Here is a 25,666-nt window from a genome sequence, read left to right as displayed (position 1 = left end):
TTGTGTGATTGCAAAATGTTGGTTCACTTTGGTATATTCTGTGGGAAAACTGTGTTTGTTTGTTTTTTTTAAATTGGTCAATTCAGTAGCTGCTGGATTTGCAAGCAAAGACTTTAGGGGGAACAGTAAAACATTTCTTCAAAAAGTTTTAAAGGAACACCTCTGGACCCTCAGTGCTCTTACACATCCCTAGCAGCTATAAGCATAGAAACTAGGATTTGTGCAAGATAAATATTTCACTGCTTTTCCATGGGGAGCTGTTCAAAGTGGGTTTTCGGACATGCATGCAAATAAAACAGAACATTACATTTACTGTAACTGTTTATTGGAATGTGAGTGTGTTGATTCCAGGCATGGATCAAATAAAAAAATCTGATGTTACTTTGTTTCTGTTTCAATTCGCAGGGGGGTATTTTTTAGTCTGGCAGGCACTCCTGGTTTTCAGCTTGTTAGAAAGCATGTTTGTTGTTTACGTTCTACATGGAAAGTATCAGACCCAAATGAAGGTTCCATCCTGGGTCAGAACACTGGCCATGTGTTATCTGGCCATACTCATAAATTACAAAGTGGACTGGTCCTGTCAGCATGAGAATGAAGAGATGATCTTCACCATAAAACTACATAAATCCAGAGATGGTATGATGCATGAATTAAAAATATTCTGTAAGAATTATTTTATGCCCAGGTTTCACCTTGCCATCTGTGTATCAAGGTTTACAAATAAAAATGTAATTCTAACATTAGAAGAGAAAGAACAGGTCTTTTAAAATAGAATTTCTCATCATTGTTTTTTGTGTCTCCAGCTATTTTTTTCAGTATTAAGACATTTGATCAAAATAAATTAGACTACCTGGACACCTGATCCCACCTTTAACAGGTGAATTGTTGGCAGAGACTGACCGGAGAGAAAGTTTTCATGTCCTACTTTGCAAACCTCACTTTAATGTTGAGGTAGCCTGAGTCTGCCATCCTGCCTTTTGCTCATCTAATCAACAAAAATCACCTGTTTACTTTCCCCACAAATTCCACAGATGTGGGCAAACATCTACAAATATTGGTTTGTTAAAGAAGGCAGCTTTACATGGATAAGAAGATGAACAAGTGTCTGAAAACATTAATGCTGTTGTATAGGGAATTGACACTTTTGTACCTTGTAAGCTTGTCACAATTTTGTTGCTTATTGTTCTAGACACCTCCTGTTTAGAACTCGACAGAAAGACGTTAAACTCAGAAGACACCATGAGAGTTCTTTGCAAGATTTGTAATGATGTGGAAGCAATATGCAGCAGCCTGAAAAAGCACCATAAGAAGGAGAAAGGGCACCAGGACTGGACTGAGGTCGCCTGCATTTTAGACAGATTTCTTTTCCATGTTTATATTGTGTTTGTAGCTGTATGTGTACTCTGCCTCTGCGTTCTGTGGAACCAGTGGTATATCAGATAAGGAATGGAAATAGATAAGTCTACTCTGCCTCTACATTCTCTGGAACCACTGGTATATCAGATAAGGAATGGAAACAGACAATAACGGTATGTCCTTCTGGGTCATAGGCAGAAAATAGAGTACAATAGGAAGGTTATACTTTGTAATACCACGTTCATGTAACTCCTAAGCTATATTTAGTAGGTTTTGCTGTCTGGTCAACTTTGAAATTGGTTACGTACATACTGTACATTAAATAAAACCTCACTTCTTCATATCCTGTTACAAGAGGGCATGTTGTTCGTTTAATGGTTTAAAACAGAAAAAAATAAAAAAATTGAATGTACAGTATGCTATGCCTGCTTTGTTGCATTATGTAATTTTTAAAAAGTATGATTTCCGGCAAAGGCCTTTCTTTAGCACTGTTAGAAGCAGTCAAAAGGAGATGATGTTTTCCAGAAACATACCTTAGTTAATAGAAAACAATATTTTTTGCCGTGCCTTTGAAAGAGAGGCACTGTTTTAACTACAGTATACAGTATAAGATGAGTCCTCCAAGTGAATAAACATTCAGAATAGTTATAAACTTTTCCAACACCACTTTCATCATACAATCACCTAATGTTCAGTATTGGTGTAATACTAGGGCAACATGGGGACACAATGGTTAGCATTGCTGCCCTACTACTACACCAGTACTGAAAAAGAGGTCATCACCTGATGAAAGTGATAAAATATGTTAAAACCCAAAGCAAGAATTCAGTGGTTCATTGTCTAAAGTAGAAGCAGCATGGTAGGGCAGTGTTGCCTTGCAGCGCCGGGACTGTGTTCAATTGCTGGGGTTCTATCTGCATGGAGTTTGTAGGGTCTCCTCCCTGTGCTCTTGTCTCCTCCGGGTGCTCCGGATTCCTCCAACAGTCCAAAAACATACTGTTACAGTAGGTTAATTGGCTTCTGAGACAATTGGCCCTGGTGTGGGTTTTTGTGTCTGTGTGTCTCCCCTGCTATTAACTGGTGTCCTATCCAGGGTGTACCCTGCCTTGAGCCCATTGTTTGCGGGGATAGTTTCAGGCTAACCCATAACCCTGAATTTGAAGAAGCAGTCCGAAAATGGATGGATCAATTTTCTAAAGTGACCTTTCATAATGGAGGCCTGAGAAGAAACCACTCGTGCTGCAACCTACTGTATAGTGTGTTTCTGTGAGTTTCAGATACAGTTCTTTGATTCATGTGCAAGCAACATTCTTCAATGTCTCTCGCTCATCCAGAATGAGTCCTGCTGTCATGTCATGGACTCCCAACAGGCTAAAGTAGCTACAATAATTATTTTTTTAAATATGATTTTGGGGATCTGGCATTTCATTTGCTTATTCTGACTCTGGCTGTGGGATTCCCATTTCAATTAATTAATCTAAAACTGCACATCTCCCTTCCAAGCAAAATTTTGTGAAAATCCCCATGTCATAAGCAATTTTCTTTTAATTTAAACAAAGACTTTCTTTGTGTTTTCACATGGCCTGCCTTGTGCATATCTGCCATGCGACTCCAGGATTGGGTGCAGGAGGTGGTATTTCAGAAGCCAGGTCTGTTCTTGGATTAAGAACATGCAGAATCCTGGGTTTCATTGCAGATGTTTACACCAGGAGAACAGTATGTTCTGTGGTGGTCAGTGCAGGATGTTATGCTGGACAGCTCACCCTTTTAAGCCCACTGTGTTTCATATACTACACAGATGGGAAGAGAATTAACAACACCTGCAAATCGGCATGAAGAAACATTTTATCTTACCATCTCAGTAAAAAGTCCAGTGAACTTGTTTTTTTTATTATCGTCTATTTATCACGAGGAGCCAGTGGGTAAACTGCCACAGCTTAATGGGTCTCAGGGTGGCATGATTTATAATGAGTTGATTTTAAAAAGGATTTATTAACAGTTATTATCAATTTAATAGTGTGGTTGAAAAATGCTGTCATACTTTCACCAGGATACATTTTCTTCTAATGCTCCTCAATGTAAATTTTCAGAATTTGTATAATGATTGCTTTTTGATACTCTAAAAGGTTGACAACTTTTTGCTCCTGTCATGGGAAATATCTTTTCCTTGGATTTCCTTTCACTTTAAAAAGAGAAAAAGTGAACGTTTTCAGTTCCCATTGCCACGGGGGGTGTTATTATTACTGTGCCAGCATTTTAAGAGATGTGATTAAAAAAAACTTAAAACACTTCACCTCTTTTTCCTCCAGAGGGAGAAAGTTCTCTTGGCTCATGTGGCCTGTAGCATATAAGCATTTAATTGCACTTGTGCCTACAACTCTGAGCTCTACATCTCATGCCGACAGTCTAGAGTCTGTGTTGATCTGGGGAAGGACATGAGGTGGAAGGCTGTGACTGTGAAAATGGTATTGTGTTACACTTTTAACATACAAAAGAGCCAAAATGAGTGAGGAAGAAAGACTGAAAGTCAAAAGGTCTACACAAAACTGCATAACAAAAATGATTCTCTAAAAACAGTTGCTTTGTATTCAAAGCCATTCATTGCGGTGGCTTAAAGACTACAGAGTGACCCTTGGGCAGCACCTGCAGCTGCAGCCGATGAGAAGAAAACATGTGTGAATATTCACATGCCAGTCAATCAAATAATTAAGCAGAGAACGGAAGCTGGCACAGCAGCCACATGTTCTAAGATCATGGTAGCCCCTGATTGCCACACCTGTTTATTGAAAACCCTGGGTGACAGATGACATTTATAATCCTAAACTCCATGCCTTCATGAAGCAATATGTTCCTGTTAATATGTTAGGTGTGTCAGCAATATGCTAACTGTCAATTAAATCATTAATTGACATAATAGTTTGTATTCATTTTAAGCTGCCAAAATTATATACTTTATATTTAAAAAATATATAAAGCTAAATGAAACAATAGTTATATATATAAAAAAAACAACCATCCATTCAAAAAAGGACTCAAGTAGACCCTGGAATTACCAAGATGAGAATTGGGAATCCTGGTGGCACAGTGGTTGACTTTGCTGCCTTGCGGCTCTGGGTCTTGATTTCAGTTCTTGGAGTGCTGTCTGCATGCAGTTTGTATGTTCTCCCAGTGTTTGTGTGGGAGTTGCTGTGTGGGAGTTGTTGTGTGTTTTCACCAGGTGTTCTGGTTTCAGGTCACAGTCTAATGAAGTACTGGTATGTTAATTGGCTTCTGTGAAAACTGGCTCTGGTGTGAGAGTATGTATGTCTATCTCTGTGTGTGCCTGATGTGTATGTCTGATGGACTGGTATCACATCCAGGGTATATCCTGCCTTGCTCCTGTTGCTTGCCGGGTTAAGCTCCAGCCGTGTTCATGACCCAGTATTGAATCAAATGTTTTGAAAATGGAATAATGGATGAAAAGACCAGAAAGCCTAGATATGGAGAATATAGTTAATAAAAAGGCAACAGGAATGAAATTAAAAGTAAAATAACATAGTTTTGTTACTTGAATAGGTGTAACGATATGTGGAAAGAAAACCACTCTGTTTTTTTTAGCTCTGCCTTTTGTCCTCAGAGAAAAAAAACTAATTTTGTTCCCTGTGCCTTTATATTATTCTTTAGTAAGCACTTTCACATTTCCTAAGCGTAAACACATGCATTGCCTCTTCTTGGCACTTGAATTAAAATGGCTTTATGAGTCTCCTCATGGTTAATTATATTATTGAAAAATACAAAATCCAATTAAGGTTTTGCAATGGGAATATTTTTCAGCCACTGATTTGTCTAAAAATGTATGCCTGCCTTAGGGAAGAAAATAAGAATCACTAACACACCAAGGTTCCTCTTGAGAAACTGGACAAAACAAAACTAACCTCATGGGATCTACTGTATTTGGTCAGAGAAAAACAACAGATTAACTCTAAAGAGCCTGGTACTTTTTTGCACTTCATTTGAAACCATTTTTTAAAAATAAAAATGACATAACATTGCCATGTTTTGGCATGCTCAATATCTAAGGTACACCCAGAATCAACATACAGGCAGTCATATAATAGTAACTAACTCTGTAAACACTTGTATATTCATCATTTACCAAAGGCTATTAGCCAATTATTTACCTTTATTATGAAATGCAATTCTTTTCTAAACACTAACTACCCTAATAACTCAACAGACACCCATCTCTGTCTTCCTCACCCACCACGGTTTGTTCACACTGTAATTAGATTCCATCCCAGGAGATGTCTTTATGAGCTGTCCTTCAGTATTCCACATTTAAAGGGGAGTATTTTCTCTTGGTTTACACTAATAAAGGTAGACAACAAAGGAAATCTGCTTCAGTTACTGTAGGTCAATAAATCTCCTTGTACTTCACAATGGTAGGGCCAACGTTGATTTTAATATCATGGTGTATGATTTCTAAAGGTAGGATTCATTTTAACATTTTTTCAAATTAAATATTCAATATTTTTAATGTAAACGTATTTCTTAAAATATATACATTTTACGGTAAACGATGTGCTCATTTTAATATTGGAGAAACCAGCTGATGAAATGTGATTGAAGTTTGCAGCGTTTTTAAGGAATTAAATTGGGTCAACTAGTAGTAGTTATTTCAAATTTAGCCTTTTTGCAGTGAAAAACATTATAAATATGACGGATAGACTGAGATCTGAATGAAGGACAGATTGAGATTAAAAATCTAAGTAACAGACTGTTAAGACAGGTGCTGGGATCTCTTAAGTCTATGTCTAAGGGTAAGATATAATGAGATAGGGTAATAGATAATCAGCACAAGTGAATAGGTTGAATTGCCTTTTTGTATAATTAATGTTTAAAATAGTTAATATATACATGCATGTATCATTATTATTTGCATTAAAACCATTAAAACTTTGAATTTTTGTAACAGAGGTGGATACTACTTGGAGTCTGGTAGGTTCTCTACATGTGTGTCACGTTATAGTTGGTTTAGTGTTTCTGATATTGACCTTCTCTCAGACACAGAAGCCATCTCTTTAGTTTTCAAAGTTTAGTACGTAATCATTCAGATGTCTTAAAATATTAGATTCTTGGGTTTTTCTGTTATCCACAAGGCTCATGGAGAGGCCAAACCAACAAATCACATCAGATAACAGCCACCTTTTTCAGAGAAAGTGAACGTTAAGAAAACTGACAGCTGTAAATACAAAACTAATATCGTCTGTTTTTTCTGCCTAAAGTTTTAGAAACGCAGAGTGACCCTGATGTGAACTTCAGCAACTACGAGTATGTTAGCTTTTTTCAGACCTTCAAAGACATAATCAACAACAAGTTTTTGAAACCTGTGAGGAACTGGACAACACCTGTGCAGCTTAACATCACCTTGACCCTGTATGAGATTATAGGTGTGGTATGTTATCAGTTTCACTGTTCTTTATAAAATCCAAATTAATTTTGAATAAATCGCAATTTAAACATTAAGATGAGCTTAAGAAGTGTATTTTAAACTATACATTCAAAATAAAAAAAACATGTTTGATGTACAGGAGTTGACTTTATAACAAATCTAAACACTTTGCTGCCTTTGCCTTATCTTTTTTGTTAAGCTTTTGAATACATATTGTTTAGCACTATACCATTCTAAACATTAATATCAGAACAGGTACATAGGTGATACTCCGAGCACCCCTATTAATAGAAATCATGTCTGTCTTTGCAAAGTATTCAGCTGAAAAGTTAGTGAGCCGAGTTGCAATGTACTTTGAAGGTGCAATATTATGTTGTTACATTGTATTTTGTTTCTTTTGACAGGATGAGAAAACACACATTCTTCAAACCTATGTGTGGCTTAGACAGGTGAATCTTCAAAACACTACTTCTTAAAGGAGACTTACTACATGATTTTTCAAAAGTTGGCTCCCTGTACAGTATATCTTGGCTACTGGAGAGATTTGCAAAGCACTGTTTTGATTAGAAATGTAAAAAAACAGAAGCTATAAGTCAGTTACTTCAAAATCAATGTGAGACAAGTGCTGGAAATATGAACATGCTTCTCTTGTTATAGATTTGGTTTACTTATAAGTTTTCATCTGTAGTATATTTCTTTTTCGTATGGCTCTGGTAGGTGCAGTAGCAATGATTACACATTTATCTGTAGATTTCATAGCACATTGTCTGTGCAGCGATGTGGTGAACATCCTTTAGACCCAATGGAGAAATTCAGTTTCAATAGGTCTCTCCAAGTGAGATAGAACCTTTACGATCATCATTATACTGTACAAGCATTTCGCATAGTACAGATTAATATCATAAGCCAAGCATTTTCTTATAACTAACTGGCATTGATCACTTTTTGCTTCACTGCAGGGCTGTGTAGGATATAACCTGAGTTGTTTTAAATATAACCTGACATATTGTGTTTCATACAGTATGTGTCTATTTATGCACAAGAGAGATTGTAACAATGAACACAATATTTCATTGTTATTTTCTTCTAATCAAAATGAATAAAAAGATGCCCCATGTTCGACTTCTTGTTTAAGTTTTGGGACAATGAATTCTTGGTTTGGAACCCAGCAGATTTTAATGGACTGTCCAAGGTGTCGATTCCAGTAGACAACATCTGGCGACCTGACCTCTATGTATATGAATTGTAAGTCAGATTCTCTTGTGAGACAACTATCACGTTTGAACTTGCAACATTTTACAAATGATTATCTAAGATGAGAAAATTCTGGTATCTCCAATTATAAAGGCAGTCTGTGAATGTTTCTGTTAAGCATAGTGTGTCGTGGGCTGATACCAAACAAATAAATTGGTCTTCAATACAAGAAAGTTTTTCTTTGTCATCCCTTCTTTCCTTTTATACGATAATGTCTTAACCTTTCAGACATTCCACTACTACTAATGCAATTGTTTTGTTTCTATTCAGCAATGTATAGTTGTATTGTACGACGCCCCCCAGTTATTAATGTTACAGTAATCTTTCCTTTCCAACACATGCTCACTGTGATTCATAATGCACACTGAACACCTGGAGCTTGTAATGTCATTGGTAAGAGCTGCATGAGTTCTCTTTAAAACTTGCTACTACTCACACTGTGTGGCCCACATTGTGAAAACAGATGGGCAGTGTGACATTGTAGATTGCAGAGAAAGTTGTGGATGCTCCAACAAAAATTATAGCAATAACAAAAACACTGCTTTGTATGAATCTATTTCCAATAAACTGGCTTTGGAGACTAATATCACATTTTCTAGTGCCCTCTTTGCCAAAGGAATTGTCATTTCATTGGTTACTGTGTTCAAAGTATACTTAGATTTCTTAACTTTCTTCTTTTTTCTGCAGTGTTGAGGAAGACTTGTCTCCACAGATTCCATACATGTATGTGAGGAACAACGGGAGAATCACACATGACAAACCTTTAAGAATTGTAAGCTCCTGCAACCTGGACATCCTGTACTTTCCTTTTGACATTCAACACTGCACACTCTCATTGGGACCTTATTTACACACAGGTACAGTATACACAGTTTAACAAGTAGGAGTGAAAGGAGAATGTTTGCTGTCAAAGAAAACCTTAACACCTTACTTACAGCGTCCATTTGATTTATTCATGCCCCTGAAGAAACAGGGACCAAAATCCTCATATAACAGAATGAGTTATGGATGGGATAGTGCTTTTCTTCAGAAAATCTAAATATGAATTCATAATAGCAGTGCCCTGCACCTAGGCATTTCAAATCTAACCTTAATGTTTTCTGGGCTGTAGTATTGAACACAAAATTGACTATGCCCTGTGCAATCCTATTAAGATTACAGTACAACATGTAGACATTATTAAGATCTCTTACATGTTCTTTTATACGATTTCAATGAGTTAGGAATATTTCTTCGGGGCATATGTTTGATCCTCAATTTCCTTTTTTTGTGTATTCAGTTGCAAGAAATGTAACTTTGATTTCTTTGATTCCCTGTTTTCAAAGCAAAAGATTTAGTCCTGGGACTCCACCAGACCTCAGAGGAGATTACGAATGAATCAAAGGAGAACATCCAGAACAAAGGGGAGTGGGAACTCCTGAGAATCGATGCATACACAAGTTCTTGGAACAATCAGGGGGAGGAGTGGTCAAAAGTTGTTTTCACGGTACAGTAATGCCACAGTCCAGTCAGAAGAACTCAAGTGAGCAGCATTTATCCAGCACTGAATCGCTAAAACGCATTAATGGTGATTTGAAACAAAGGTTTGGGAGGTTGTCCATTTTCTAATCTCACCCACTTCCATTCTCCTACTCATAAATATCTCACCTCCTGAGCCCCCTTCTTTGCACATTTTCTTGATCCTCTCCCTCACTCTTGCAGTGGCTAATAATAATAATAATAATAATAATAATAATAATAATAATAATAATAATAATAATAATAATAATAATAATAATAATACACCTTAATCCATTTTAAACTTTCAATTATTTTCACTTCTATGTCACCTCTAGAATTAGAATTAGGCTGAACTACTACTGTAAATTGACCTTTAGTTGTATCTTTAATGATACCCTTGGAACCTTAGCTCTCCTGATTAATGGCCCACCCTTGCACTGCCACTCCCCTTGTCTGCCAGAGTCAAGAGAGCAAGCAGAGGCTGGGGAGGAGGGAGTAAATTCTAATACATAGCATGACTGGTCGTGAGATGTAGCTTTAAAATTCCTTTGCTCGTCATTCAATGCATCAACTTTTTAGTTTAGGAATTAACAGGTGGTCTTAGGTGAGAACTTATAATTTATGCAGGGAAAAGGGTGCTTTAGTGTTTTGTGTTGTACTGTATGTTGAGAAAGATAAGCATCTCCTGCCTGAACCATCACTTTGCTTGATTTCCTCAAAAACCTCATGTAACGGATAACCAAAGAGACAATGGCTAAATGGGCCAATGTTTCAGAAAAATATTTTCAGGTTCCTTGTTCAAGTCTTAAATATGATAGTGTGTAAGCTTGAGTAGATTATCTAAACTACTTGTACTCTGCCCTTTGGATCAGGGGTAAATTAAATTCCATACACTCTGGGACTCTGTAGCTGCAGGCATTATTACATAGTCCAACCCCTTGACTCTATGTACATGTCCACTTTGGATATAATTAGTTTAAATTCCTTTGCCCTCTTCTGCTAATAATATTCTCCTTTATATCTTTTCCCATCAGGTTACCATCAAAAGGAGACCTTTGCTCTATTTGGTCAATCTTGTGATCCCAAGTGCCTTTTTGATGGGCATTGACCTTTTCAGTTTCTACCTGCCAGTGCACCAAGTTGACCGTGGGGCCTTCAAAATGACCCTGCTGTTGGGTTACACTGTCTTTCTTCTTATCATGAATGACCTGCTCCCCAACAATTCTGGTGGAACGCCGATAATAGGTAAGAGATTTACAGAAGTTGGAAAAGTATGTTTTTTAAAAGCAGGTTACCAGGAAAACTGTTATATAGAAAAGTATACAGAGCTCTATACAGGAGAATATTTCTTGTGAATATGAACATTGTTGAATTTGCCATGGATTTTTACACTTTTTATGGTTTAGCCATATTTAGGCTATGGTTTTAACATGTTGATGCTACACTATCATATTGCAAGATCCCCAGCTGCTCCAGTCACAGGTGCCTCAAACTGGAAAGCTGAGAGACCCTGACCGACTATTCCCAGCTTCACTCCAGCGACACTCTGCAACCTGTGTGCTGCTGCTGCTGTACAGATCCAAAACAAGGCTGGTGGCATGAATCTGACACACAACAGAGAAATCTGTGTTATCCAGCTCAGCCTGTGCTCGATGCAAGCACTTCTACTTGTTGAGCAAAGTAATGTAGTATACATTGCTTATTTATCACAGTACATCTGTCATTCTTGGATGGAAGAGAAGTCAATACTGCTGCCTTACAGCTCCAGGGATCTGTCCTTCATTATCAGGAATGTGGGAGTTTGGAAGGTTCTCCCTGTGGGTCTTGTAGAGTTCTACAGCTTCCTCCCCTGTCCTTCCACTCCTATCCAGCAAAGCCATAATAATAACAACAACAACAACAACAACAACAACACCATCAAATTTGATCAATTATACTGTAGATGGGGATTAATAGGAATCCATGACTGGTAAAGGTCACGGGGAAATTTGGCCAGGATACAGGGGTAAAACTCCTACTCTTTTCAAGGCACACTTGGAACTCTTAATAACCAAAGAGAGTCAGGACCTTGGTTTAACGTGTAATCTGAAGGACGGTGCCTTTTTAACAGTAAAAAGATCTCCATCACTATACTGGGGCATTAAGACCCACACAGACCACAGGGTGAGCACTACCCTACTGGTCCCACTAACACCTCTTCCAGCAACAACCTTAGTTTTTCCCCACAGGGTTTTCCATCCAGGTAGTGGCCAAGCTGACAACTGCTTAACTTCAGGGTGTTGCTAGTTGTGAGTTGCAGGGTGATTGTTACATGTAACAATATCTAGGGGTGATTGACTTTCCTTTCTCGACAGCTCTACAGGGTACTGGCGTCCCATCCAGGGAAGGGCACTGTGCAGCCTCAGTCCCTCCTTGCTTCCAGGATATGTTCCAGCTTGCCACACCCTCAAAATGACTATGCGACTTTATGATAATGGCTGAATCATGACATTCATAGTCCAGTGCAGTAACGCCCAGTGAAGCCATGTTAAAACCACTCTAAATCTATGATTAATCCATGGAAAAAGTGGTAAAATCTTTTTTTAAATTTCCAGGCTAATACAGAAATAATTTACGCAATACAGAATGAAATGAATGATTTGTGCGAGTACACTGAGACAGCAGGATTACCAAAAGGACAGAGCCTATGTGAACATCACCCCATGTCTGTAACAGATAGAAAAGGCAAGACATTTAAAAACAAAGAGAGATCTGTTTTATTTTTACTTCAAAATCTATTTATGAAAAGTCACATTTAATCTTTTTAAATCAGTGTAACAGTATTTGTGAATGACAGGGCTGATCAGTTCTGGTTCTGTAGGGCAGTTGTGTCTATAGGTCATATCTCTCTAGGTCTCTTTAAACCAATAGTACTTGAAGAGCTGGGAGAAGCTGTCAAACTGGTCTAATTTAGTCAGTAACTAGCTAATTTAGCTCATTAAGAGCAGACTTACATTTAAAACCCACAGATACACCAGCCCTCCTTAGACCAGGACTGATCAGCCTAGGCATATGGGTTTTTTTTTTAATCACTGTCTGTTTATGTAGGTGTGTATTTTTCAGTATGTCTGGCTCTGATGGTGATAAGCCTTGTTGAGACTATTTTTATCACAAACATTCTGCACCAGACAAGATCAAAAAGCCCGCAAGTGCCGATGCTACTCAGGAGGGTAACATATAATATTATCAGCAGAGTTATCTGTTTTTCTCCTTCACATCGACAAGCTGTGCCATTCAAAAACAAAAGAAATACTGAAAAAAGTATCCAGAATGGTAAGGACCCTGTTTAATGTTTAGTGTTTTTATATGGCTCAGATAAAGTATGAACTGTATATTAAAACTAAATGTTTCATACCAATATTTCTATAATAACTGACAAAATGGGCCTTTTAAAGTGATATTTTAAAGTGATAGCCTTTTCAAGCAGTAAATTATCCATCTGTAGTCACCCCATCCTGTACAGAGCTGTGGTGAGCTGATACTAACCCACCAGACAGAAGGCAGGAGGCAAGACACACCCCCAATAGGACCACAGGGTTGTCAATTACAGGGCAAACACAGACAAATATACAATTTAGAGACACAATTTAATCTAGCTGACATGTCTTTAGAAGTTTAGCAGAAATCAGAGAACCTGGACAAAACAGAAGCCACCCAAGCTCATAGCTTTTATAAATATTTGGGAATTAATTTTCTCATTTAAATATACCACATTTGTAAAACGAAACTTCATGTAATGGCCTTTGACCATTTTGCATTAATGTGATGCAATAAATATTAATCTTACCACAACAATTCAGTTAAATCGGAAGATATGTATACACACAGAAGAAAAGCCTGTCCACTAAGACTTCTCCAAAAGGATAATTTTCAAAACAGCTTACTAATCTTGCTATCATTAACACTAAACATGACCATCAAAGCAGCTGTAGCCTATATTTGATCTCTCCTTTTTTCTTCTATACTCAGGATATTTTCAAGACAATCTAGAATAAATCCTAAATGTATTCTTACAAATTAACATTGAACACACTTATTTTGAGAAAGCAAATCATTCTTAGTCTGCAGATTTTGTGGAACTGAGGCACAAGCTAATCTTAGGCTGTAGAAATATTCATTCAAAACAAATATCCCATCTTGTTGCTTTATTTTAACAGAACGCAAAGGCCCAAGTGTGATCCTGGAAGACCAATCAGGCGGCATGATTCACAACCTCATTCAAAAACTGTCCCAGGATGTGGAAGTTATCCGGGCTCACCTGGATTCCCAAAGCCAGTACCACAGCACACAGGGGGAATGGATCCAAATTGCCTACATCTGGGACTGCCTGCTCTTCAGACTCTATGTCCTTCTGCTCCTCATTTTCACTGTCGTGATAATCGCCTCATGGTGCATGTGGTACAAAGCATAGACACAGTCAGCATTTACCAAAGCAAATTTAGAAGAAGACAAGCATTACAACTAAAGTGTGCATCCTTGTTACTGTTAATATTTTAAACATGGCTTTTTAAAAACTTTTTTTTAATGGCCCTGGCATGTCTGTAGCACTCCTGAAAAGGAAATGACATTCTATATGCAGTATAAATGCTTGGGTTGTAGTACATTGCATTGGTTATACAGTGGGCAGATTCTATATCTGTTTCATTACCATGGGAAGCACACCCACATTTAAGACCATAGATTGCAGTTCCTTTCATGTACCCTCAAAAGATAAATAAAACCACAAAGATGCAATGGCTTTGTCTTTTTCACGTGTAGAAAGCAGCAGGTCCAATCTTTCCACAATGGGAATGAGGATCCAGTTTTTCACTATGTTTATTAGGGTGGGATTTCCCTTCAGTCTCCCCCAAAATATTATGTTTTCACACGAATTACGATTTTTCACAGGTAAATTAATCTTGAGTTCCAGAACGTAAAACATTTCAAAGGTCTAACTAGTAGATTATCTGTAAAATTTAGGGTTGGCCTAAATGATTGAGATCTTAGCTGATGCAAAAATCAGAGTTACAGAAACTAAAAAGTCCACTAACTCAATTTAACATACACTGCTTTGCAATGAATTAACATTTTGTATAATTACAAAATAATGCATAAACATTTTCTTTTAATTTGATATTTTATTCAAAACCTGAATATACTGAAACAGAAAAAACTCTAAGGACAAGGTATATTGCAGTAAATAGAAATATGTTGATTTTTATAAGTATTCAGACCTGTGAGCTCTATATTTAGTGGAAACACCACAGACTGCGATAACAGCTGCAGGTTTGTGGGCCAGTCTTTACCAAATTACAACACCAGTTTGGTGCAATATTGCCAATTCTTCTCAACAGAGTCTTTCCATAGTTTCTCAACAGGCTTCTCGCCTGGGCCATACAAAGACATTTCTTATTCTTAAGCCACTCCAGTGCAGCTTTGATCTTGTGCTTTGGGTTACTGTCCTGATGAAAGGTGAATTGTTATCCTAGTGTTAGCTCTGAAGCATGTTTACCTTTAAGATTTGCCTGTACTTTGCTCCATCTACAGTATAATACGTTCCCACCCATCAGTCTGAAGCAACACCTCAGACCAACAGTGGAGCCAAGCTTTTTTTTAAATGAATTAAAACTTTTGTAGACTTTCTCTAGAATTACTTTGAAACAGTAATTAATATTTGTTATTAATATTAAACTACTTCCTCCACATATTCAAAGCAAACAACAAAAAGTGGTAAATGGATAATTAATATGAAAGAAAATGTAATTTCACAAATATCCAAACGCTTTGCTGTGGCGAACCTAAAGTAATTGAGGTACATAAAATTTAAAATTAGCCACATAATAAGTAGAATTGCCTCTGTCTGTGTACGATAATAGTGGTTCACATGATGTCAGAATAAAAACACCTGTCTCTGTAAGGTCCTTCAGTCAGGTAGTAAATTAGCTATTTCCCTAATTAAGTAATTAAGTGTATAACGGTCACTTATGAATGATCAATTAAAAGGATGCAAAAAATAAATTAAAACAATATGAAAAATATTACTGCTTTGTTTTATTTCTGAAAAAATACTGCACATGCATAAAGTTTCTAAAAGTAAGCATGCACAGTATATTCTCAAAAAGTGCTGTGATGAAAGGGTTAAAAAGACAGCTGAATTTGCGTGTGCCCTCTGGTCAACTGTGGGAAAACCAGATAAGAAATAAAATATTTGTATAAGTGACAAAATGTATCTGTGACCTTGGGCTATTGCGTAACTACAGACAATAAAACACAATGAGGGGTGGTTTAACAGGAAAGTGGATAAACGTGAATGTTTTAGGATGTTAGATGTAAGGTAAAGAAAAGATTATGGGCTACACTACATTATTTTCTAAAATATGTTAGTTTAATTACCCCTTTTGCCAAAAATTGAATTATAAAAGCCTTTTAAATTTAAAAACCTTCAGAGAAAATCAGTTGAAAGAGAAGGTTTATGTCAAATGGAAGCAATTCATGCTCTATTAAATATGTCAAAAAAAGATGTTCTAAACTGAGGCACTGCTTTTTGAAAGCTTAGAATTTATTTGCTTGAAACACAGGTCCTTCAGCACAGAGCTTAAGTGGCATTCTGTTTACAATACATCCTTAAAACCAGGCAGTTTACAAAATCTACACCATAAATTAATCTGTAGACAGACGGCACCTGCCAGCTCTTCTTTTTCTTTCAGGCTATAGCTGACCTTTTATCACGTCATGACCCCATTACAATGGTCCTGATTGTGACCTGAACAAACATGCTTCACCTCCTATTTGCAGGGAAGCACATTCACGCATTCCTCCAGTTATCACCTCTTTGTCTTTCACCAAATTCTTCTCCCCATCCTCACGGGAGGACTGACATGAGCCTTTTCAAGAAGGAGCAATTCAGTATCAACAGGTGTTTCTCAGACAACACAAGGGTCCTACCTACATATAGAATAAAAACCTCCCGTGATAAGAAATGTATGGGTATGAACAGCACTTTCCATTAGGGTCCACTGATAAAACATTATAATTCTTCTTCCATTACTAGCAAGCAACAGGCAGGATGCTAACAAGCAATAGACAGCCATCCATGTTCAAGTGTGCTAGAGGGGCATACAGACCTGATAAGTAACAGGATTGTCTCTCTCTGAAATTCAGTTCTGAGTTGATTTGAATTGAAGTTGTAATCAGTTTAAAAGAAAACCATTGCAAACACGGGGAGAACATACTGTACTATACAAATTCCACACAGATCGCACCCCAGGTCCAGAATTGAACCCAGGGCCTCAGTGCTGTCAGGTAGTAATACTAACTACAGCCCCACTATGCTGCCCCTATTTATAATATGCTGTATGTAAATGCAAATATATCTGTCAATTATTTATATAAAGATAATGACATTTTTATTTGTAGATCTTATTATACAATAAACTGGGGAAACTGTTCAAGACTTCCAATCATTAAAAGGTGTTTGGAATGCTTAGTACACGGTAATAATCATTTGCAATGCAAATTGTTCAATGTTGCAAAATTAAACAAGGAAATGCAGGCCTCTGCCATTTACTAGTGACGCAACTGCTGATTGTCCAATATCACGCATCACTGGTCCAGGAAACTGTGGTATCCCATCAAGGTCTCCCCACTTCACTGATGCTTAAATATCACCAACTCATCCAGAAAATGAGTTGTAACAACTAAATGGGATGCTGAAATGATTAATACCTCTGTAGCCTTTAACAAGACTCCATACATGAAGGAGATTGTGATCCATTCATTCATTTCTCTTCTGTTTTCTAAAACTACACTAGGATAGGGAAGACAAAATAAGCATACCTGGTGTTTTGTTTTGAGCTGTTCTCATGATTGATATTCTTAGTTGGCAACAGAACTGTCACAGGAATTGTTTCAAAATGTATTATGTATGGATAGCACACTGTTTGTCTGTAGCTCTCTTTTGAGTACTCCAGTTGTTTTCAACCTCTTCTGGTCGGGGCACCATTTTTCAAGTAATACTAAAGGACCCTCAATTTAAATGTAAAAACAAAGTGAAATATTAAATTAATGAAGATAATAATGATCAATTGAATTATTTACCAGAGGTTCTGAATGAGGTCAAATTCTAATGTCACAATTCTGCTTTCCTATTAGAAATGCTTCCTGGCTGCCCACAACATGGTGAACTTTTATAGCCCCTCCCTCCCTTCACCTCAACTTCGTCTTTGCAGCTGACTCCTGGGTTCATTCCTCACAAACAAGAGGGTTTGTGACATTATTGATCAACAAGAATTGGGATGCAATGTTTCCTCTTGTTTCTGAGAGCCCTAGGAGTCTCTAAGATTGTAGCTTGTTAAAACAGGAAAAAAAATATTGAGTTACACCTATAATTGCACACATATAGTACATTAATGTATTGTTTCTAGGAAGATGTGATCTATCTCAGATTTCCATTGCAACATCACCTATCCTCCAAGTGTTATTAGATTTTTGCTATTATAATGGTGCGTGAATTATTTAACATTATACAGTATATTTTACTTGTCTCCTCGAATTTGAACACCTTGTCTTATGGAATCTGGGATATGTTTTCAGCAGAAAAAGCATAAAGGAGCATGGCTTCAAGTATCTGCTGACATATTTTTATTTCTATTATCATCATGACCAACATTGTTCTCCATCTACTATCTTTATTAGTTTTTGAATGGAAAATCTATAGAATCTATATTTTAAGCTAAATTTTCATTTTTCAGTCATTTTTCTTCCTTTATCCTTCTTGGAAAGCATAGTCTCTGGGACAGGAATAAAAAAGTTGTTTATTGAGCACTTGATCTTTGGTTTGGCAAGAATATGATTACAAAGTGCATCTTGCAATTACATGCTTTGTTTGGTAAGGATGAAACCTCCTGAATGTGCTTTTAAAGAGTTGTGAAAAATATTTGACACACGCACCTTTAAGAGAACAAAATCTAACATTTTAAAATGGTGCTGTGCGCATCATAAGCAAAAGCATTTAAACTAAATGAACAAATCAAAACCAAAGAAATTGAAAAAATACAAACTTGAAAGGGGTTTGAAAGGAGAGGGATGGTAAGCAGACAGGTGCTAATTTAGTACTAAAGTTAGTTGCACAGTAAAAACTCTTACAGAAATTATGACAAGATACACTGCCTGGGGTTTGACATTTCAAATATTCATCTGAATATCCAAGAGGCTCTGTAGGATATAAGGACAAAAAAGATCTGTAAGAGCCTCATTGATGTGAGAATCATATCCAGCAATTTTTAAATCAACCAAAATATCGTTACATAGCATGAAGCAGACATCTACAAGTTTCAGTAAAGAACTCCCACCTGTTTTTACTTTTAAATGGACTTCGTCAGCTCAGTTTGGTTCTGTTTATTTGTCATATGCACAAGTGCAATGAAATGCTTATTTTCATATACCCTCCAATACAAAGACATTAAACTCTTTATTTAAATAATGCCTTCCTTGTTTGGTGATTTTCATGCCTGTATCCAGGTTTTTTCTGGAGTTGATGGGATACAGAGCTTGCACTGATCAGGAAGTCACCACAACACTCTTTCTGGTGTAGCAGCAAAGAACAGCAACCTGACTACTTCCTGCTGTTAAAGGAATGTTATAGCCAACAAGCCTAAGATAAATAAAAACTAACAACAGAGAAGATTGTTTAGACTAGATTCAGGTATTCATAAACTCAATGTCTTGTTTAAGACCAATACTTATGTCTTTTTATCTTGTACTCCATTTTTTTAATAAAGTATATTATTAAAAAGACACGTACTGTAGTGCTCCCTTTGTAATGGGAGCTGGTCCAGGCTCCCATGAAGCGTAGTTCAGGACCCTACGCAGATGGTATAATCCGGAAGTAAGTGGAGACGGACAAAAAAGTGCAGAACAGGTGGCAAGTGTGTATAATCAGCAAAATATGAAAGAGCCGGAGTGCCCTTAAGAGAAGGGATTATGATTGTGACACCCTTGTTTTGCATCTCTTTGAAAGGTGGGAGGAAATCACAAAATTCACAGTCTCGGACATAGACATTTATGTATGTAGAGACATACATGTACATACTGTAGACACAGAATAAGAATAGTCATCTTACACTTATATAACACTTTGTAATGGGGACTTGCCTCCACCAGCATCAATGGTTGTCAGCAGCCAGCCAGGACGCTGGGGTAACATCCCTACTCATGTAAAAGCAGCACTTTTAACTGTCAGAACACCCCATGAATATTTATACCTCAGTGAAATAATAATTCTAATAATAATAATAATAATAATAATAATAATAATAATAATAATAATTCAGTTCAATTAAATAGTTTCATTACAAAACTCTTTGGTTCTTACATTTGTGTTCTTTGCTATTCCACCAGTCTTCTGTACACCAGGATCAGGAAAGGGAAACTAAAAAAAAACCCTACATATTAAATTGTCACCTGTAGCAATTATATGTACTAAATCGATTAAACTGAGGGTTACTGTATTAAATAAAGTACAATTTTCTCAAAAGCAACCAAATTACTTTCTCAGATGCTGACTGATTTAAATCATGCATCACATATTTTGAGGAGTAGTGAAGTGGGATTTGTGTATGACACATGATTCATATTTTCATATGCCAGTTTGGAAAATTAGTGACTCAGCTGTTGAAAATTGTCCTAGCAGAAGAAAAAGTCTCGAAAGTAGAGTGTTTAGCAATGAGTAATGTGTGATGCCAGTTATTAGGACTACATGCAATATGTTGCAATATTGCTTGAATGATTTTCTGAATCATGTCTTAGTTATCCTGTTCCAGTCTTGGACAAGAGGAGCTTCTAATTACCTACAATTCTGTGGCAAGTGGTCTTGCCAGTTACATCTGCACCAGAGGAGCTCAATAGGAGCTATTATATTAAATAGAGCTGCAAGTAACTGGCTAGGGAATTTGAAGTCAAACAAATTTTCTGAATTCAATTCAGAATGTTCAGAAGAACATACAAATGTTATTTTTCACACAATGAACAAAAACACCAACATACTCTAGGGTGAATATAATGTTAGCTGCCCATTCAAACGAATGCATCATGGAAACTGTTGTAGAGTCTGTAACACATTTTGATGGAATGCAGTCCTATGGCTTATGACATTATACACTAGAGGGTGCTATTAAAGTTGAGTATGACCACCATTGTGTGTTTGATGGCAGCATGCATGAAAGAACATGGAAGACACATGTATGAAGTTCAATGTAATGTTGTGGTCAAAGAGGATAATAAAAAAATGGTGTTATTTATTCTATAGTTACAGTTATATGGACAGATACAGATAAAAATATACTGTTTTGTGTTTAAGCTTGTATATTTCAAAATGAATGTCTATTAAATATATTTATCAATTGTGTGCAGCTAAAACCAGAATGTATATATTATCTTTTCGCAATAGTTCTTCAGTCTGTTACCTTCCAGTCCGTATTTGCAAATAATCTAAGGCACGTCAATCTCACAAGAAACAATTGCATTTTATTTCATAACTGCTATCCTAGACTTAAATTTTTAAGCAGCAGAGCTAGGCCACGATGAACCCCAAACGAGAACCTGAGACAGGCTGAGGTGCTACACTCAAGACGGGAAGAAAGCAAAGGACCTGGGCTGATGTACTGTTTCTTTTTTGCTCCTGCTGCCCCCCCCCCCTTTTTTTTTGTTTGAGGAAAAAAAAAAACAAAGACTGTCCCTGGGAGAAATTAAAATCTTGTCCAACTGGGAGAGTACTCATACTATTTAACCTCTGGGGTATACTTCGATTGGCCATCAACCCAGATAGATACATCACTTTCCCTTCTTTCAGAGTCTCCACTGACTCCTGGGTCAGCTAAGCCCAGAGGCGATGCAGCAACTTCTGCAAGCCTACAGCACACCTGTCAGCACCTCAGTCTTGGAGTGCTGGAATGTGTAGACTGTAATTCTGCAGCATAACTTGAGGCTCTGTAGACATGGCTAGAGAGGAGTACTGTCATTGCATTAAGTGAGACAAATGTGTTTTGTGAACTTAACTGATTGTCTAGACTGTCTATACTATTGGAAACCTAAACACTCACATCTGAAAGAGATACCCATCATATAAGTGGCACGTAGGCAATTGGAATCATGTTGAATTTGTGACCTATGGAGACTGGGGCTTTATCAGCTGCAGTTCAAGAAAGAGAAGGAAAAAGAACCAGGCAAGCCAGCTCACAGGAGAGTCAATTCTGTCATTGCTTTGTGTGATCTTCCAAATTTTTAAACTCAATAAAGTAACAATTATGTTGTCAAGGCAGCTGTGTGGCACAAATTGCTATAGGCTACCATTCCAGCTTCATAGAAGAATGACAGGCTGGGTTTCTGTCACTGTTTGATCAGCTTTGTTTGAAGCACTTAGTTGAAAATAAAACACCCAGCTATTCATTTTAACTTTAAAGCAAAATCCTTATTTCAAACACCTCTTCAGACTAACTTTCTTTATAATTTCAGATCAAATTAATCAGATACTTGACCCTCACCTGAAAACATATGAGCTGCAGATGAGTGGAATCCCATTTTTTTAATTATCTGGTTGTGTTGTGATCTAACACTAATGTTGTTAAAAGGTTTTAATGTATGAGGTTGCACATTTGGATTTGATTGTGCTTTGTAACATTTTATAAACTCAGGTCTGGTCACATTTAGTTGTCACAAGCATAATTACTCTAAACCGTGTTATGTGTAATTCTTTCAGACATAAGCATTTTAGGTTTCAAATATTATGGATTTTGTTGGCCTTTCTGTAGAACATATTCCCAGGCTGTCACTGTTACTTGGCATTGGAACGAGTGAGCTATTAAACCATTTTCAAACGAATTGGTGTGAAATGTCGCAAGCCATGTGCTGTGTACTTTTAATGTATTGACAAAGAGAAGTCATTGAAACATACAAGGCATTTGTCAGCATTGTGAAAAACTATAAAATACAATGTATGATTGGTGTCATTTTTTAATCTCTAGAACCGTATACGTCTTCTTTTGGAACTGTGAATGAATGTGAGTCACATGTGTTTAGAAGTTGTGTGGAGAGATGTTTACAATCTTACTGAAACAATCTCAGGCTGAACAAACCTTTTTCTTACCAGGCCAATAACAAATACTGCTGCTATTGAGGCAAAGAGAACTAGCTATCTGGCATGGGCGTCAGCCTTTTATGTAGGAAACCCCTCCCCTTGTAACCAACCAGAGTGATTCTTAAAGGGAAACTTCTTTTTCTCTCCACAAATGCAATCAACAGTGAACACTACCTATAACCATCCCTCCACCCATTTCCTAAACACTTTACTCATCTGGACAAAACTGTTACTACAGTAGGTTATGTATCCACAAGCTGAAAAGTTTACACAACTGCCCAGCTTCTCAAGAGGTACACTACTGAACTGGAGCAGATTCAAAACAACTGGCTGGGAAAAAAATGAGTAGGTACAGTAATTGGATATAATCTTCTTTCTATCTGATTGCACAATCTAGTCAGGGAGTATGAAAAGCCTATGACTTACACTAGTAATGTACATTTATTGACAATGTATGTGTTATATGCTGATTAGTAATTAATTGTGAACATATATTGCAAAATATATTGTAAAGCAATGTACACAATTTAACCACCAATTGTAAACATCAGTTAAACCATTACTGTACGTGTTATGAGACACAAACAGCACAAAAATGCCTACTGATAAAAATAATTATGATGACTAATAAAATAGAACAATTATGTTGTGCAGTTCATAAAAACATCTGAACCCACTGCAATGTTTTCTTAGAAAGTAAAGATGATATGTCTGCATGGACAGATAACAACATGTTGCTGACAAACATTTCTCAACTTCTGAAAAATTGTGTCTCAGTTTGCAGTTTCCAAACCATATCCGAGGCATCCTCATTTCAAGGTAAAGGGGAAAGATCACAACTGTTTTATCTCCATTGTAAAAATGTTCATTCTGCCTTTTATTCTAATACAGCCAGTTAGCTAGTGATACCAATGTGCAAGCAGGTGTCTCATTTCAGACTTTATTGTTAACACTACTGTCAAAGAAAGGGAGAAAACACAACAATGTGCTGCAGAACTATTATGATATTATAGTGTTCTGCCCCCTAGAGCTGGACTGCTGTTACTGCTTCTCTTAGCCTTGTTTACACTCTGCACACATGCTGACCTTCTTCTCCCTTACTACTCCTTTTCTAGACATTACAAGATACAAGTGCCTCGTGTGGTGCAAGTATATGCTGTGGTCTGCAACTCTAACCACCTCCATCACTGTCTAAAGAAAAGGAAGACAAACTATGACAAATACAATATAGTAGCTTGTGTACTCAAGGTGAGCTGCAGTATTGTGCCTTGTCATTCCATAGTGATGTATAGAGAGGCAACAGGGACATAGAAACATATTCTTAATGATGTCTTATAGTATTTCTCATGTGTTGAAAGGGCATTAGATTATACATTATCATGACTCTTTAACTGTTGTATTAGAAGACCACTTGTTGGCATACTTGTTTGACAATTCATCCATTTTCTAACCACTTCATCCAATTTATGGTCGTAGGTGAGCTGGAACCTGTTCTGGCAAGTGACGGAGGTAAGGTAAGGTGTACCCTGGATGAGATACTAGTCCATTTCAGAGGACACACACACAAACACAGATATGGACACACACTCACACCAAGCCCAATTTTCCCAGAAGCCAATTAACCTACCAGTATATCTTTGGACTGTGGCAGGAAACTGGAGCACCCAGAGAAAGCCCACACAAACACAGGGAGAATACAAAAACTACAAACAGATACTGTAGCTCCCCAGGCCCAGAATTGAACCCAGGGCTCCAGCACTGAGAGGCAGCGATGTGACCCACTGCACCATTGTGCCACCCACAATACAATGTTTTGGGTTTTTTTACAGCAAAAACTAATTTATCTATACCTATTGTCATTATAAGGTACTGTTTGAAGCTTCTTGATGTTTGGTTCAGTATAATAATAGCTCTTCTGTAACATGGTCCACTACTACACTGTGATGTTATGCACAGACCCCAGTCTGCAATCTAGATGGGCAAAGCCTGTTCTAGACACAGCTCTGTTTAATGAAGTGTACTGTATTCTATTTCTGTTTTAATCAGATTAATTTTATGGTTACAATAGTGACCTTGTGACCTTGCTTCACTATTGAGTCTGAAATGGTGCCCAGGGCTGACCTTCTCTATATTGTTTAGGATTTTAAAAACTTGATTTAAAACTCATATATACTTGATGATAGACTGAAGATAGTTAATTTATAGTCTGATTATGATATTATTTTAGAGGTGTTTTGACCCAACCACAGCACAATATTATAAATATGGTTTTAGTAATGTGTTGTAAAACTTAAGGATAACTTCCTTTGATTTAAATTCAAATTTTTCTTATATCTCCTAATGATTCTTCTTCTAATGCTTACCACATTATCCTGAGACAGACAAAGAATAGAATACATACTGTAGTTTTACTAGTTCCTTTGCAGCCTATGCATGCTGATGCAGCTACCTACTGGTGTCTAGTTATGTTTTTGTGATGCCATGACTCTTCCTGTCTTTATACGTAATAAATGTGTAAAAAAAATATAATATTTTACACAGCAGGAAAATACACATTGCCACAATACAGAAATTGCTTATTAAAAACCATGATGTTTCTAGATCCTCTAATGGTTTCATTTCCATGACCATCTCTTCTACGAACAGTCAAATAAATGTACAAATCCTACTATACTGTAACTCTGTTCATTGTCATGGATCACTGGCGTGATGAAGCTTGAAATTTGTAATAAGTATCTGCAGGGAATATTTGCCTTTATTTCGGTTTATTCTAAGGACATTTGTCTCATATATTTTCAGTTCCCTAACCAAATTGCTCTCCGATTGTAGTTTCGTTATTAAGCTGACATGAATATGATTGTAAGTCCCGTTTTAGACAGGGGATCCAGACAGCAGCGAAACAGGAGATTTACATCTGTACAAAATGTTCTGCCAAAGATCTGACCTTTATTCCTCTAGGTATAAATCTTTCTTTA

At 37.0% G+C, this 25,666-nt stretch overlaps 1 protein-coding gene across 1 annotated transcript; it reads left to right on the top strand.

The window, feature by feature from the left end:
* Window positions 1-6,145: 6,145 nt before the first annotated feature.
* On the top strand, window positions 6,146-13,991 carry LOC148676675 (5-hydroxytryptamine receptor 3C-like). Its single transcript, XM_088622781.1, has 7 exons — window positions 6,146-6,155; window positions 6,621-6,790; window positions 7,923-8,032; window positions 8,729-8,898; window positions 9,367-9,527; window positions 10,576-10,786; window positions 13,738-13,991. The coding sequence occupies exons 1-7, from the start codon at window positions 6,146-6,148 to the stop codon at window positions 13,989-13,991; spliced, it is 1,086 nt and encodes a 361-aa protein (XP_088478907.1).
* Window positions 13,992-25,666: the final 11,675 nt, after the last annotated feature.

Source organism: Lepisosteus platostomus, chromosome 2, assembly GCF_059453375.1.
Source record: "Lepisosteus platostomus isolate fLepPlt1 chromosome 2, fLepPlt1.hap1, whole genome shotgun sequence".
Taxonomy (NCBI): domain Eukaryota; kingdom Metazoa; phylum Chordata; class Actinopteri; order Semionotiformes; family Lepisosteidae; genus Lepisosteus; species Lepisosteus platostomus.
Note: the sequence above shows the minus strand (reverse complement) of the source record. Positions and strands in the feature narration are given on the sequence as shown.